The sequence below is a fragment of the Terrapene carolina genome, unplaced genomic scaffold, assembly GCF_002925995.2.
Source record: "Terrapene carolina triunguis isolate 2854851 unplaced genomic scaffold, T_m_triunguis-2.0 Scaffold88, whole genome shotgun sequence".
Lineage (NCBI taxonomy): Eukaryota > Metazoa > Chordata > Testudines > Emydidae > Terrapene > Terrapene triunguis.
In genome coordinates this window covers 15,094,829-15,112,937 of record NW_020664439.1, presented here as the reverse complement: position 1 = coordinate 15,112,937, position 18,109 = coordinate 15,094,829, and the positions used below count along the sequence as shown (strand labels likewise).

The 18,109-nt window shown below is 38.3% G+C and overlaps 1 protein-coding gene across 1 annotated transcript in view; it reads right to left on the bottom strand.

Moving 5' to 3' along the window:
- Positions 1-18,109, bottom strand: part of NYAP2 (neuronal tyrosine-phosphorylated phosphoinositide-3-kinase adaptor 2) — a 178,419-nt gene that overhangs the window by 42,960 nt on the left and 117,350 nt on the right. Inside the window, exon 4 of the mRNA XM_026649859.1 lies at positions 3,632-3,844. Coding sequence (XP_026505644.1) covers positions 3,632-3,844 — 213 coding nt within the window. The remainder of the gene's footprint in view (positions 1-3,631; positions 3,845-18,109) is intronic.

Genomic DNA, 18,109 nt, shown 5'->3' with positions numbered 1-18,109 from the left:
TGGATGATTAGTCTGATATGATTTGGCAATTCCTATGTTCTGAATATGCATATATGCCATAAAACGGTGATGTGTTTATGTGTAAAGGGTCACAGTCTGAAGATTTTTTCATATGCATGTATTTTCTACACAGCTTACTGGGTGCACTGTCTCCTTTATATTCTATCCAAAAATATACTTTCTTCTATAGCGGTAAGCAGGGGCGTATACACTGTCATGTAGGAAGGAGTGATAGAACTGTGTATTATGAACGCAGATTTGTTTGCACAAGCAAACTTTTATTTTCAACTGCATATGCATCTCCGCATCCCTGGGTGATCTTTCAGCAGGACTCTAACAGAGCACAGACCGCCAGTTTAAAGCTGCCCTCACTTGGAGAATCCCTGGGATAGTTGGCAGTGCAATGCTACTGCCTGCCATTCCCTTGGGGGTGAATCTTCCTTGGATGAAGCAGGCATGGGTTGGGGCAGTTTGCCTCCCACGCCATGATAGCAGGGGTGAATTGGGCCCTATATCTCTTAGGTCTCCCAAGGGGTCTTTTTTTTTTTGGTCAATGTTTCTCCCATAGCACTTGAGGTTAACAGTTTGAAATCCTACTTTGACAAACTCTGATTAAGTATAGTATACTCATTCCTTTCCCGATCATCTGCAGAGTATTCAGCCTGAATGCTAAATGTGTTGGTTGAGTGTCTAATAGATGGCGATTATAAAACAATGCCCCTCCGCCCAACAACCAGTTCTATAAACTATTTAAAATGCAATGCAGTGCTTCTCTCTCGCAGCAGGTGGCAATGCAAAATGCTACATAGTAGCAATAAGAGAGCAACATTCCAGAAAATACTCTTTAAAGCTCCTGGAGTTAAATTATATGTGCCTCCCATTTTGTAAACCTCCTGTGGTTCTGCACTGAAATCGCAAGGACATGTTTTGAATGCTGGTGTGCATAAAAGATCATTGACAGTTCTTTCCAAATGGAGCTCTCTGATAGAAACAGTATCATGCAGATAGGGTGCAAATGTCCCTGCAAAATTATCTGATAGATGAGAGAATGATCCAGTGCTGTGAAAATTGTTACTCAGGTGGAATTAGTGACCTAAGGTCATTTAAACTTTGTGTGCCCACCAAAAGGGTCCATGATCTTTTCTGGAGAGGCCTGAGTTCTGATTCCAACCTTACTAGCACCGGTGTAGATCAGGAGTAACCCACCGAAATAGTCTGTGGTGTTACACTGTGTAAACTTGTTATAAACAAGATTGGAATCAGGCCCCAGAACCTAGTTAATCTGCGTCCCAGATTCCCAGCACAGTTCTAACGGGACATACAATAAATCACATTGACTTGAGAAACGTACCTGTACCTATCCAGATACATCTAAACCATAATTTTTGTTTTTCATTGCAGTGTAATTCTAGTTTGTTTGCAACAGTTACAATCCACAAGAACAATACGCAGCACTGGGAATGAAATGCCACAATGAGGAAAAGTTAATTATTTATTGGTGCAAGAGCTATGGATCCCATCCAGGGGAAAATGTACATGGCTGGCCGGGGTGTGCAACTCAAAGGAATTATAGTAAATAATACATTTGAAAAAAAACACAAAGATACTCTTTGGGGGGAAGAAAGAGGCTTAATTCAGCCAATAAAATATTTGTATAATACTAACAATTGCACTTGCCATCTGATGCTTTGATGGTCTTTGTAGTAAAAGACAAGACACAGCCACAGATAGCTACTCTAAGGCCTGATCTGACACACATTGAAGTCTTGAGAGCTATGCTGATTTAGGACTGGGACCAGTGAGTGTTTTGCATGATTTAACTGTGAGATGAATGAAGTCCCTACACAGCAGCCTCTGCATAAGGGCTGGATGGAAGTGAAATATTTTGTTTATGCTTTATTCATATTGAGGGATGGACAGAGACTGGGTCCCTCTGTTTAATTTTCCCTTTTCTTTGTTCTGATCAATATTATTGTCTAGCATGACTAGTTTGGTATGTACCTTGGGTTTGAGTCTGTGCTGTCCTGGCATTCTGATCTGGTAGCATTTTGCACTGGTGAAAATGATACCATAATGTGCAGGACAAAGTCCCTTGAGTTTATCTAAAACATCCACAGGTTCTAGCCCTATACAGGTAAACCTTTCTCTTACCTACCCCTAAGGTCTAATCCTGCAAACCCTTACTCACCAGAATATTGGATAGGTACATTTTAAAAAATCCTAATAAATTTTTAAAAATAGATACAAACTTTGCGAAGTATTTACACTGACGAGGGGTATGCAGGATTGGATCTATAAAGAAGACATTTTTTTCCCCACCAGAAGAAATATTCTGCAGAATGTAGTGCAGAGTAACTACAGAAATCTATAATGGAAAAAGTGGGTAAAAGATTGCTGCAAACCTTTTGTCATCTTGGCAAAGTTTGTTACAGTTCTACACTGAGTTCTTGTTGTCAGAGCAACAAGCAAGACTTCTCTTCTCTGGGAAGTAAGACTTCTCTTATCACACGTTGAAGTAGTGGTTTAAGTGAGAAGAGATATCATACTTCTATTGTTATGACAGTATGTAGACACCAATGTCTGCTACCATTCACTCAAAAATATCTCTTCTGCAGAAATGGCTTATTGTTTTATCAGTTTCGGTATGAGACACCATCCACAGCCTTTACTCTCGTAGAAGATTGTTACTGAGATTACTGAACTATTGATGTCAATTGTTATGAAAGTGGATATTTTTGGAAAACAGGCCACGAAACTTCTTTTTTAGTGATCTGTCAAATTTTTAAAAAGTAACACTGCATTGATTATTCATAGTGTTATACATGTGCCAGCTATATTCAGCTTAGATAGACATTTTACAAAATATAGGCTGTTTTTTTTTATTTCAATGGATTACTAGTGAAAGTCACTATTTTTATATATATATAATAGTTAATGTAATTAATAACATTGATGAATATTAATATTGACTTCTGAAATCTTTAGTGAGTTTTGGACTAATTTACATGTATGCAGAAAACAAGAGGTCCACTGTTTTAATCTGTTGTGTATATCAATATGACAGTTTTGTTTACGCTGCAGCATGTTGTACTCATTCTCTTATGTGACATTTGAATTTATTATGGTCCCTCTATGAAGTGAAATCTGGGGGATTATTAGCCAGAGTGACCCTCAAAATTATGTGTAATTTACAATTTTTGTTCAAATATTTGAATGGTACAATTTTATTCTTGATCATTAGCTACTAAGGACCTAATCCTGCCTAAATAGAGAAAACAGCTATACGGAATATAAAGCCTGAACCTGCAAGGTGATAATGGACAGATTTTTAAAGATTTTTGGGTGCCTAAAGATGCAGATAAGTGCCTAATGGGATTTCCCAAAGCATCTAGGTACCTAATTCCCATTTATTTCAATAACAGTTCGGCACAATAGATGAAACGCTGATTTCAGTGGAAGTTAGGCACCTATATGCATCTTTTGGCAACTAAATACCTTTAAAAAGCTGATGCTAAGTGCCCTCAACTTCCAATTTCTTTAGCTCAGCTCCTTGCAGGATTGGGCCCTATATTAGTAATAGTATCATGAGATTTCTTTCTTTGCTCTGCTTGTGAAACAAACTCCCACATACCTGAGCTGTTGTTTCCTGCCAACATCGTTGGACTAACAGAGGATCTTCCCAGTCTGCTGGACACAACTGGTGGTCCTGGCGTTCCATCCCATTCCTGAGCTTTTATTGACTCCCTGGAGGAAGTTGTCCCATGGTGACCTCCTCTCTCTTTGTTTTCCAACTTTGGTAGTGGTTCAGTACTGTGGCTCCTGATCTTCAACTCGTCTAATGATTCTACAAAATATACAAAGTTCACATTCCATTATCTAGTGCAGTTTAATTAAATTCATATCATGGTATTCTCTCCCAGACAGTATTCCATTTTCACTAATCATCCAGTACTGTAAATATATATAAACAACAGAGTAACATAAAGCAGGATTTTAGACTTAACAGACTAGTATAAAAAGTGATCATCCTTAATTATCCCTCTGGTTGAGTGATGACCATCACAATAAGAGAGATGGGTAAAAATGGCAGTTTTTAATTCACTTGTTTTCGTTGAACTACAATATTTTATGAAAATACATATTGTGCAAAAAATATGCCCCAATCAAAGCTCTTTAAATTATATTTTAAAAATTAACATTTAGGAAATGACCTGAATTCTTTATGGCTGTCTCATCCCTGCTAACTGGTCCTTCTAGAACTTTCTCTTTTTATGCAAGTTATTTCCTAAGGTTTATATTGTTCAGTAGATGGGCTTGTGATTCCCAAGAGCATTAATGGAAGCTACACACAATCTACCGTGCCTGACTAATTTAAGTATTTCTAGTATGCCCAGTAGTATAATCTATGGGCTAAATTCTGCTTATTCAACTCACTTGAATAATCCCTCTGACGTCAAATGAGTGGCTGCTCTATTTGCAACCACAAGAGTTGGTGCGGAGTGGAGAAGGCAGACAAATGGGAGAGCAGGTTTCCCTGGTGATGCCAGGGTTTTAGCAGCTTTTTCCATCCCTGGTGACTATCTATTCTGTCCAGAGCCCCTTCTTGCTCCTCCCCCATCTCTTCTATGACAGGCCCATCAACAGGGCATCGTATTTCAAAACTAACTCACCTCCAATGGAATTAACAGATCGTTTCCATTTCTATTTTTTATGGTCTATGAATGAATTGTATCAAAAACATGCACAGGGGAAGCATTTAAAAGAGACTTAAAATCATAACAGTTAATTACTATTCTGTTCACTTATTCAAAACCTGCTGATCTATTTTTTTCTTATTTGATAAAAATTCCCTCTGGAATTTTATGCTTCAGATTTATGCCCAAAGGTATTCTTATGTCATATTCCTGATTTATAAACATTCGGGATTATAATAGAAATGCTGGCCTTCTGAACTTCAGCATCGCTGTGTGGAGCACTATAAGGTAAATACAGGTTTAACTAGCTATATAATTTGGAGGAGAAGAGAGAGAGAGATTTACACTATGTCTACACACAATGGTACACAAAATTGTTTATTGTACCTTGAACAAAGATACCCAGTTAGATTTTGTGTCCCTTAATATTTTAGTCTGTTGATGAACTTGTTTATGAGAAAAATAACATTTTCTTTGTAAAATCCCTCAAGAAAACATTAATGAGAAGACAAATTTATCATTTCTAATGAGCAGGTATGCTGTACCTTATGGAATCATTAAGATACTGTATGAATTACTGTCAGTTTACAAGATTGCTACTGAAAAGAGAAGGGAGTATAAGGATTTTAACAATGTTTCTGACAGGGACATTTTTTTCATCCCCAAGCTTTAAGATTTTCTTAGGTCACAGTAAAAAAAAAGTAATAGAATATCACAAAAAAATTCCAGGCTGACGATTCACATAAAGAATATTTAGAGTAATCTCAAAAGCACCATAATCTCAAAATCTAACAACTATTTACTGCCCTTCCTTGAATTTTTAGACTGCCTACTTTAATAGAGAAATATCATAAGGGGGAAGGCCCCTGCTTTGTAACCCAAAAGGCTACATAGGGAGAGCACTGAAGAATAGTTTGCATCCATATTACATGACACAGGCTTTTCAGGGACTTTCAGCATGGAATGTCTGCCACCAAGACTCGTTTATGCATTCTTAGAGAGGCAGGGTAATGCAAGGAGCTATGTAGAGAAATATAATGACACAGGGCTTTATTAATTTAACATTGACACATGATTATAGCAGAAATATAGCTCTAAACTGATAACATGTGCTTCCTGTAAATGCCATGTTACTGAGAAAGTGGAAGAGAAGAACAAATATCAGAAATTCGATGGAAATATAAACCAAAGACACTGAATAAGGGTCCAGTCCTGGGAGGAGCTAACCACCTTCTTCAAAATTCTGAGTGCCTATTTTCCAATAAAACCAATAGAAATTGAGAGGGGCACATGTAATCTCATAGATTCAAGTCCTAACTAATAGAAAATGTGCACATTGAAGTTATGGAAAGAACGTATGTAACTTTACCAAAACTCCATCATCTTATTGCAGCATTCAAAAGAACTAATTCACCATATATTTCAGTTGCTACTGTAAATGCTTTGATTATTTTAGTGAGAGCCTTTTATATTTGTGACTTCTTATTGCTGATTGAATACAACCACTTGAAATTTCACACACTGATAAAGTCATCCCTTAGTTACAGAAGAAGCACTCCAGTTGCATGTGGAACATAGGGGATCAAAAACACTTCAGTTCACTTTACAGAGCAGCATTTGTACTTATTACTTGATGCAAATGATTCTTCTGAATGTCACCTCTTATTTCTATTATCAGCTGAATCAAATGGCAGCAATTTTCTGCAAACAAACTGAGCTGTGGAAATACTCAACGGCAATTTAAAACAGATTGATTAAGCAATGAGACCCAACAGGCAATCAATTTTGCATGATGTTATAAGGTAATCTGACAAAAGAGTGAAAAGAGGTGCAATGCAATGCTCTGATCCTGCAAACTTGCTACTGTGCATAATACTAATTACCATGAACAGCCTTAGTGAAATCACTTGCTTCAGTGGCACCACCTCTGGTCATAAACATTATAGATAGCAGTGTTTTCAGAGTCAGGCTCTTCCTGTTAATTTGGAGAGACAGCGTAAACTGTCATTCACTTCAGTAGAAGCTATAGTAGTTTACACCAGCTAAAATCTGCCCTGGAATGTCTTAGGGCTGAGCAGCCCTAAAGTTGATCTGCATTAGTTAGTCTTTGTTGGTCAGCACTACAGAAAAGTGTTTTATATACAGTATTTGGAATACTACAAGTAGAAAAATAGAACCGTATCCTCAGCCGGTATTAATCAGTGTAGCTGCTGTGGAATTGGTGAAGCTATGTCAATTTACCCCAGTTGAAGATCTGGTCTCAGTTTATTTCTTAAGATTTTATAGAAAATCAGTTTTCACTTGTCAGCCTAGATTTCATATATTTCCACTCCCCTATCCTTTCCTGGGGAGCTTCAGCTCGGAGGTTATCTAAAAACTAATAAATCCTAAAAATGAAAAGCAGAGTGGCTCAGACTATAATCTCATGCAGCCCATTATAGGGCCCAAAACATTGTTATTGGATGATACTTATCAGTAACACTGACGCACTGTCAGAAAAACAATATGCTGATATTTTCCATGGCCTTCTGGAATATTTGATTTCACCTGATTTTGTAATATGTCAAGAACCATAAAGTATATGACAAAATTAATCTTCAGTCACCTCATCTTGAAGATGGTCCTACTTTACTTAAATGACAAGAGGGGATAATTTCAGCTTCAAAATTTTACTAATATATTATTAATATATATATTTACTTCAAATTTAAGACCAAAGGCATTCTTATGTCATATTCTGATTTATAAACATACAGGATTATAATGGATATATATATTATTCCCTCAAATCCCATGTTTTTGTAAATTCACCATAATACTTCCTGTTGCATCTGAAGAATAACTTATTTTCGCTGGCCCAATGAAGACTTGAGAGGGGCAGAATGCTCCCCTCCCAGGGCATAGAACATAACTGGAACCATTCTGTGGTCACTATGACAAGCTCTACAGTTATCTGGGCTGTCTCATGCCATCTACCATTCTACACTACTCTAAGCTACTGCAAATGGAACTCCATGGACCACAGCTCAGTGGCCCTTACACTAGTTAAAAACTTGCTCATTGTTTTATATAAATGCCTCAGGCACTGATCCTGCAATGTTTACTGTGTGAGCAGAAAGCTGCACGCATGTGGAGTCATGGTGCACCCATATTGAGATCACCTTATTATTTTATCTAAGGCGAAACACATGTTTTTATGGGTGTTTGATAATTGTAGTTGGGACAAGCCAAGACTGAAAGAAATAATTGTGCAATCCTACACAAAAGCTGTGGAAGGACTTCAGTGCTTGATAGTAGGTAGCATACTAGAGGGCTCATCGCCTATTATTTAAAAGACACAATAATGCAAATTGGATTTAAGATATACTATGCTGTTATTATCTCATTCAGATGGCTGGAGTTAGCAAGAGCCAAAAAAGCTCTGTGTTAATGAGTTCTTTGAATCACATATATCTGAAGCTAAATCTTTTCACAGTCAAATGCTGAATTTTGAAAACTGAACATCATTATGGAAAATGTCTTTATTGGTCTACAATTTTTAACCCAAAATAGCACATAAAATGTAAATGTCAAGAAATCATTTGTTGCTTTAAATATTTATGGATACCCCTTCAGTAAGAGTCCCATAAAGGAGTTCAAATGCTTGAAGCACTTTCACATATCACTGTATTTCAATATTAAGAGATGTGCACTTTCCACATTTATTTCACCTAAATCCCAGGCCTTCTCATTTGATGAGAAAGATGGCAGCTAAAATCCCTTAGGCAGTACACACCTTCTAAATAATTGACATGTATGGTTTGAACATTATAAAAGATCTCTTAATGGGTGCATGGTTTTGATGTGATTTGTGGTTCTGAAGGACTTGTAAGCTCTAAACAACCTGAGAAACCCAGCTAATCAGCCATAGTTTAGACCAAACTAATTTGACAATTGGAGCTAGGGAAAACGTTTTACCTAAAAAACTATCATTGCAACAAATATACTCTATGTGGCCAGCCTGCCACAAGCTGCTTAAGCACATATTAATTCTAGGTCATGATGGCTTCTTATTGTAATGCTAACTGACAAACAGCAGAATCATTTTTAAGGAGGCAATAGTGTGAAGGAACTGCAAATGAGGGCTTCTCTGCTAACCTTCTCTCTGTAATCTGTAATGTATAAAGTAATAATCCATGTTTTATTCATTCATTCTTTTCTCTGTCTTTTATAAATCTAAAATTTAAAAAAATCATTTAAAGCATAGAATTCTGTTAATCTGGGGAATAAATTTTTCTACTCACGGTACCTAAAGAAACATATGTGCATAAGTCTTTGCAAGATTGGGATGTTGATGTGGAAACCTGGTAAATCACTTGGAGATTAATTTTAAAAGCACTTAACATTGGCTTTACTTTCCTCCCATTGAAGTCAAGGGGAGCTTTACTACTGACTCCAGAGCAAGTAGAGTTAGGCCAATGTCAAGCCCTTTTGAAAATCCTACCTCTAACCTTTGTGCCTCAATTTATTTATCTGTAAATTGGGGATAAAATTTTACTCATCTTTATAAGGTACTTTAAAATCTTGGAATGAATGTTTCTTCATAATGTCAAAGTATTATACATACTTCTTGATGCGCACTTATTTGTCTGATCTGTGCAGACCATCGTGTACAAATATGTATTCAAAAACACCGCAAAGAAAATAAACAGGGTATAAATACTGCAAAAGGAAAGATTCAATGCTTTAAAAAATTATATTTATAACAAACAATTATGAATATATTACACTGCCAATGAAAGCCTTTTTTCTGATCTTTATTAAGTTTGTGGCTTGTCTAGTCTGTCTTTATCTGGTTGCTAATTAAGCAGAAGTTTGCTTTTCATATCAATTTTTAATACTCATTTCTTACAGTTAAGTGAGAATTGGAGCAGCTCAATTCAAAGCAGTTCTGACCTAGTTCCATGCAAAATCAATAGAGTGCCTGAAAAAGAGTCTCAGAAACAAGGAGACAAGACTGAAATGCATCTAAATATTAATTCAACACATGCGTCCATGGAATGGAGCGTAGCAGAGCTAATAGGGAGGCACCCCCCACCGTCACCCCAGCAGCCTTTAGGTGTATGTGTGGTGCTTTTTTAAGCCAATAAATATAACTGACGGTGGTACCACCTGTGACCCATGGACACCCCTGACTCTGCCACTGTTCAAATTCTGGCTCCGCTTCTGGAATGTGAGTTTTTACTCACATCTAAATACAGTGGATATGTACTCTGCCTGCTAGCAGATGGAATAGGGAAGGGGCAGAGAGACCTTGGAAGCTTAGAATTGGAGGCTACCCTGTTGTTTGGCTGATTTCCTGTAGCTAGGTCTCAAGGCCACAAGTGGGGAATTCTGTGGGGGATGTAGGAGAGTAAAGGAGGGCACTGGGGTGGGGTGAGTCGTTCAGAGCTCCAGGCAGGGGCGAATTTATAGAAATCAAAATCAGAAGGTAATTCAAAAATAGAAATTAGGGAAGAATTAAAGCTGAAACATAAAAATAGAAAACAGAGAAGGACAATAATAGAAATAGTCAGAAAATAGACAGGTAACATTTTTCAAAACTGGAAAAATAGATACACCTCTACCCCAATATAACGTGACCCGATGTAACACAAATTCTGATATAACGCGGTAAAGCAGTGCTCCGGGGGGGGGGGGGGGGGAGGCTGCGCACTCCGGCGGATCAAAGCAAGTTAGATATAATGCGGTTTCACCTATAACGCTGTAAGATTTTTTGGCTCCCGAGGACAGCGTTATATCGGGGTAGAGGTGTACATTTAAAAAAATAGGTAATGGCTTTCAAAATAGAAAAATAGGGCCAGATTCTGACAGCTTGGCTCCTATTGGGTAAGCACCTTATTTCATAACTGCAATAGCTTCAAAGTAGTGCCAATGACTTTAGTGGGACTATTTGTGGAGTAAGATACACTTCGGTTGAAATAAGTGTATCAGATCTGGCCCACAGAAATTTAAAAAGACATGGGTTACAATAAATAATAGCAGAGACAAGGTTTAAAATTTAACATAAACTAAAACTAGCAAATGTAAAGACCTAACAAGTAAGACATACAGCTAACCTCATTAAACATTTTTCTTGTTTATTGTCTGTCTATTTTTATCATCATTTCTCTGGCTTATCTTTTTTGGACCCCATCCTGCATGTGTTAAACTTTGCTAGCATGAGTAGTCCTACTGAAATCAAGTTGAGCACATGTGTCTTTTCAGGACTGGGGTGTTAGCATGTAAATACTTTGGGGCAGGTACAGTGTCTTCTTCTGTCTATAGATGATCTGGTCGTCTCTTCTGGCCTTAAACGGTATGACTCTTATAGTAACCTAGCATAAGAAAGTAGAGTTTGGTCTCTTGACACTGTAACAATATAAATAATAAGAGTTGTGAACTCAACAATGGGTGGTGCTGTTGGGGCTAAACATAATGCATATTCTACTGTGAGAAAGAACTGCTGGAAATTACTGTGAATATATTGTGGTTTATACTGTTCTGAAAATGAATGATTGGTTGTGAGATATTACCATAGATACATATATTATTCTGGGGCTCAGAGAATGTTTTGCCACTTAGGAATATCAAACCACATACTTCAGGACTTAAGTCAGCCTCTAACTATTTGAGACCTAATGTGGAGGGCAGATGATTCTTCCACTGCCTATTGCAAGGTTTCCTTCCTCTGAAGCATCTCGTAATGGCCCCAGTCATAGAGAGGATACTGGACCACAGGTACAATCCAGTCTGGTAATAACTGTGTTCCTACATTCTCAGAGTGGCGGATTTCTTCCATCAACTTGCTGTTTGAATGAACAATTGGTATTAACATTCACTTTGAATAAAAGAACTTGGTTAGTGTCTACACTAATTCAACTATTCCTTTTGCTCCAAACACTGTTCATCACCGTTGGACTGATTCCTGATAAGCACAGGGTCCGTTCTAATCAATGAAATAATAAGTCTTGAACAAACATTTTCTATGTTAATTTAAAAAAAATCTCCCCTCAAAAACAGCTGAAAATGTTTTGACTGATGGAGTGAAAAAGCAGGACGTTTCAGATATCCTGGGACACTGGGACAGCACAAGAGAAAGTGGTGCTGACTTGGTAAAGATGAATTATAGGGTCACTTTAACAAAAAGGTGAGTGCACAGACTTCATGGGTACAAGTTTATAGCCTGACTTGCAAATGTAGTCTCTTTCAATGGAAAGTAATGGAGCTGTTGAACATTTTTAGTTGAATAGTTTTTCAACAAAATAGAACTTTTTGAACTATACCAACATTTTACATGAATATTTTACTGTTGAAATTTTCCTTTTTTTTTGTCAAAACAACATTTTTATTTTCATTTAGTTATTAATTAAACATCTTGTGTATGCTGAAATTGAAACAAACTCATGTTTCTGTATATTTTTTTCCTTTTTTCTCTTTCTTTTCCCTCCTCTTCCCCCACTTTACTGGTAGAAAGAGAAGAGGTGAATAAATATCAAATATATGAAAAAAAGAAATTTTAAATTTTGATTTCAACCAAATAAAATCTGAACATTTTTTAAAAATTTCATTTAGATGATCAATGAAAAAGTCTATGAAAATTTTCAACCGAAACTAACATTGTTTGATTTTATTCAAAATTTTTCCTGGAAAATAATTGCCATTTTTCTAACGGTTCTGAGTATAACACGTTTATTAATGCTAATTTTTGTTTGATGGTTTAATTTTTCAACCAATGAGAGTGCCTCCTTTTCATTACTAACAGAAATGTTCTGTTTGTATTTTGTTCCTTATACCACAGTTCAGTGGTTGAAGCACATGACTAAGGAGTAAGGAAATCTGGGACTTATTCTTGACTCTGCCACCAATTTGCGTCCTGATCCTTCCAGGCCTAACATATGTGCTTAATTTTAGGCAATGTGTAAATGTTTGTGGGGTCATGTCCAAGTCAATTGCAGACCAAAGAATAACACCCATATTTCCTGACTCCCGGTCACAAACTAACGCCTACACCATGCTGCCTTTCTTATGTCCCTTTATCTTGGGTTAATACATTTCAGTGCTACAGTAGATTCACATTTCCAAAACAAGTTGTTTTTTTAAAATTATGGATGTAAATCACACATCAGAATAAGGTTTACCCATGTCTGTCTCATTCAAACAATGAGGCTTTTTTTTCTTTTAGCTGAGGTTAGATGATCAATAACTCTCCTATTCCCACTTAATGCATGATTAGATGTTAATTGCATATTAATTTTTGTACCAAATAATTATTACGGATGGATGAATCCACTCATTACTAAAAGAAACTTGGCCCTTTGTACAAAATTAAAGCCCAGTTGAACTCGACCCTTTCTTGTTTATTATAGTAATAATAATTATTATTATTTCTGTGTGTTCCTGTATTTCTATTTCCAGCCTCAGCTGAACCCAGGAAGTTCTGGAAATCCCACAAGTTTTCCAGCTCAATATCCAGATCAAGGTGAGCTGGATAAACCAAATAAAATATCTCTGAACATTTGAGGTTTGCCCATCCATGATTGGCCCATGTCATTGGTTGTGTTGAGATAAGATGTTCCTGTTAGTTTTTTTATGGAGAGATTGTGGGTAGGTAAGGGAACACAATGAGCCAAAAGTTATGTGGAATGTTCCAGCTAGTCACATTTACTAATTCTCCTTATCCCCCATATTAGTATCTATAGTCCGAGTATACAAGTATGCTGAGTCAGAGAGGCTTTTTGTATGGAACAAATGTTTCACACAAGAAGTAAAGCCCTTTTACTCCATTGCCAAAATTTAGACCTAATCCAAAACCCACTGAAGTGGGAGTCTTTCCTCTGACTTCACTGGCCTTTGGCGCAATCCTTTAATGACTGCACTTAAGGACTGAGCTCACCCTGCTGGGACTCAAACCAGAAGTTCTAGAAAGTCAAAATACTTCAAAGCTGATGTATAAGCAACTTAGTCAACCCAAGAAATTGGTATTCTTTATTATGTAAATCAGTATGGAAAAGACATTTTAAGAAATATTAAGAAGGGAAATAGTAGCTACAAATGTTGCAAGGATTTCAGAACTTAAGGAAGGAACGTATTCTTTTCTTTGTTCTTTTCACTGCCATACACAGCTCCCACCATCTTCTCTCATACAGTAACACAGATTCTACAGCTAACTTGTTTTACTGTAAGAAATCCAGATAATGCATTTAATTAACCTCTGTCTCTTGTCAAGAAGCAGTGACAGTGGCTCAGGAGATCCTGGGAGTAGCATTCAGATCATGAGCAAGGGTTGGAAAGGTGTTCTTTTAACGATAACCTTCTGCAGCTCTGATGTACACATTCTAATTTTGAAAATGGAAAGCAGACTTTTGCTAGCAAAATTAATTTTTGCTTATGGTAAAATTGGGGAAATTGTTTCAGCTCGGTTGCCTTTGGAAATACAAAAATGATCATTCTACTTTCTATAATGTACAATTGCTACATTTTTTGACCTCTCTTCACTACAATTTGTTTTAAACAAGCTAATTTTGAGTGTATTCTGAATACACACACACACACACACACACATATATACTAGTCCCTACAATGGATTGTATCAGATCTGTGAAAATCTGTGTTATAAACATGCTGGTCCTAAAGAACATTTTCTATTATATAGAAAATATGGAGGGTCTGCACTTTGAATTTTTGGGGTCTTGAAACCACAGAAGCACTTGAGTTCTATCCCAGCTTACAAGTATGAAACTCAAAGTACCCACAGTTTTGTGTACAGGCACAGTTGTGAAGTCCTAAAAGAAACACATTACTCTCAGAGGGGAAGATTCCCTAATTAGCTGATGGCTGCCAGAGGAACTGCCCGTACTGTCACATACCCAGAGGAAGGTACAAAGGAAGGTCAGACTCTGAAAGAGACAGGCTGCATCTACACTATGAGCTAGGGGCATGATTCTCCTGCTCTAGTACCCATACTCACGCTGAGAACTGGCATGAGTATAAATAGTAGCATAGCCGTGGTAGCACAGGGAGTGACAGAAGAGGCACCGCTGAGCTGTGCCAAATACAAACCCTCCTCAAAATGGTGGGTATGGACTGAGCATGGCTCATCCGTGCCTCTGCCGTCACAACCCTGTTAGCATGGCTACACTACTACTTATACTCGTACTAGCTTGATGAGAGCTAGCGTGCACATGTGTATGTAAGCATGGTCTGAATGAGCTCTCCCTTGACATCTACTCATGCACTGGGGGAAAAGACTTCAGGAGCAGACCCTATTTGCATAGACACACCTACTCTGCCTAGGTGTTCAGCAGACAGACCTGCTTTGCCAAAGTGATCAATTTTGGCTAGTTTTGGTTAGTTTTGGTTTAAAATGCTAGTTATTACTTCATTATTATTTTCACTGACGAATATATGGGTACCATATATTTATATCGCCTCTCTAAAGGACTCACAGATAAATTTCAACAGATTGTATTTATGCAATTTGACTGAAAGTAATGCATGTTTGGATTTCTGGAAAACAGCACAAGGTTAAATGTTTTTACTTCTATTTTTATTATTTCTAGGCGCACACCAATCTGTTGTGCATTCTGCAGTTTATATATTTAGAAAAAGCAGCAATAAACTCTCAATTTATAATGTATTGCCAGTTTTGCTAGATGACTGTACAATTTTGAATATGGGCTTTTGTAATTACAAATGTCAGATTTGTGTCTAATAGCCAGATGCACAGCTGGTGTAAATTGACACTGCTCCCTTGATTTCAACTGAGATATGCTAGATTACAACTGAGGATTTGGCCGTAGAGGTCTAATTTTCACAGACATAATTTTTTGTGGCTTAGGCCTGGTCTACACTACGAGTTTAGGTCGACTTTAGCCGCGTTAAATCGAATTAAGCCTGGACACGTTCACACGACGAAGCCCTTTCTTTCGACTTAAAGGGCCCTTTAAACCGGTTTCTTAACACCACCTCCGACGAGGGGATTAACGATAAAATCGGCTTTAGGGGGTCGGAATTGGGTGTGTGTGGACGGAATTCGACGTTATTGGCCTCCGGGAGCTATCCCACAGTGCTTCATTGTGACCGCTCTGGACAGCACTCTCAACTCAGATGCACTGGCCAGGTAGACAGGAAAAGCCCCGCGAACGTTTGAATTTCATTTCCTGTTTGCTCAGCGTGGAGAGCACAGGTCGCTCATCAGCACAGGTAGCCGTGATGGAGTCCCAGGATCGCAAAAGAGCTCCAGCATGGACAGAACGGGAGGTTCGGGATCTGCTCGCCATATGGGGAGATGAATCAGTGCTGGCCGAACTCCGAAGCAGTAAACGAAATGGCAAAATATTAGAAAAGGTCTCCAGGGCCATGAAGGACAGAGGCCATAACAGGGACACACAGCAGTGCCGCGTGAAAATTAAGGACACAAACAATTGTCACACAGAATGCCCCCCCCACCAAAGATTGAACTCAAAAGCCAGGGTTTAACAGGAGGGAGGGAGGGGGGAAGCAAATGAATACAGAATAAATCTATTTTTTACATCTTAAGACAACGGTGCAGCATGACTGATAGCCCTTGGCATTTTCTGGGTGCTTGGCAGCAAATACTGGGCGCTTGGCAGTAAGCCTTCAGGTCTATTGCACGATCTGATACCCACTGCAATATGACAATGATGGATACCAATCGTAATATGCTATCTACTGCCCAAAAGGCAAGGGGTTGCTGCTGTGTAGCAATCTAGCCCCACGTCTGCCAGCACCCAGATCGCCATCGGCCTCTTCTGGGTGCTTAGCAGACAATACTGGGCACTTGGCAGAAAATAGCATACTACGACTCTGCTAACGTGCAATGATCCAACAGGGAGCGTGGCAGAAAATAGCATACTACGACTGATAACCATCATTGTCTGCCCGGGTGCCCATGATCGACAGCCACTGCAGTACGACGACGACGGATACCAGTCATAATATACCATCTTCTACCAAAAGGCAAGAGGCTGGTGCAATGCAGCCCTACGGCTGCCAGCCCCACAGCTGCCCGCACCCAGATCGCCAATGAAGGCTACCAGTCATGCTGCACCGTCTACCGCCAAAAGGCAGTTAGCTGCTGCTGCTGTGTAGCAATGCAGTCCCACGTCTGCCGGCACCTAGATGACATATGGTGACGGTGAGCTGAGCTGAGCGGGCTCCATGCTTGCCGTGGTATGTTGTCTGCACAGGTAACCCAGGTAAAAAGGCGCGAATCTATTGTCTGCCGTTGCTGTGACGTAGGGGGAGGGACCTGACGACATGTACCCAGAACCCCCCGTGGCACTGTTTTGCATCATCCGGGCATTGGGCTCTCAACCCATAATTCCAATGGGCGGCGGAGACTGCGGGAACTGTGGGATAGCTACCCATAGTGCAATGCGCCGGAAGTCGACGCTAGCCTCGGTACTGTGGACGCGGTCCGCCGAACTAATGCACTTAGAGCATTTTATGTGGGGACACACACAATCGGCTGTATACAACCGATTTCTATAAAACCGGCTTCTATTAATTCGATCTAATTTCGTAGTGTAGACATACCCTTAGAAAGTTCTGTGCATATAAATGAGTGGCACTCAAAACTTGGAGCAAATAATTAAACTTCAGGTCTTCAAATGAAGCAAGTGTTGATTTGCTTATCAGTGGCATCTATTGAATACAGGGCAGAATAGGTGCCTGTAATTTAGTTTATTTTTAAAAGATCTATTTCTTTAAACTTGTTTAACATGGCCAAGAAAACCCATATCCTACCTGTACATGTAATAAACAAAAAATAAAGCCTATTTCAACCTTGTGAAACCTCGGCCGAAAAATTGAAGACAGACTTTATTCAATTTCTTTTTTAACTATAGATTTTTAAGAGTTGGGTTTTTTATTCCTAAAAAGAAATGTTGATAGAGTTGCTAACCAGAAACTGTACTTAGAGATCAAGCAGCTGAGGAACAAACAAATGGAATAAATAAATCCATACACATCAGTCAGAAGCAGCAGCTGTTTAAAAAAAAATCTGAGTAATTATTTATGAAATTACATCTTCTTCAATGATTCTATATACTGTAGCAGTCCCAAGAGAATCTGATTTTTTCATGAGCCTAAATTGCTGAATTAGAAGAGGAGACAATGTCATGGTCTCAATTAACAAAACTATCGTGTCATTTCAAAATATGTGTTTTCTATTTTAAGTCTCTGTGTAACAAAGATATTCTTTCATTTAAATAATAAACCAGTAATTTTTCTGCTCCTCTCAAGCTCCACTGAAGGCCTCCCTTCTTGGCCCAGTCTCCTGCCTGTTCTCCTCCATATTTATTTATAAATATATAAGCAGCTGAAATACAAGCTTTCCTCTTTTTTTTCTTTCCCGTCCTGCCATTTTGTTA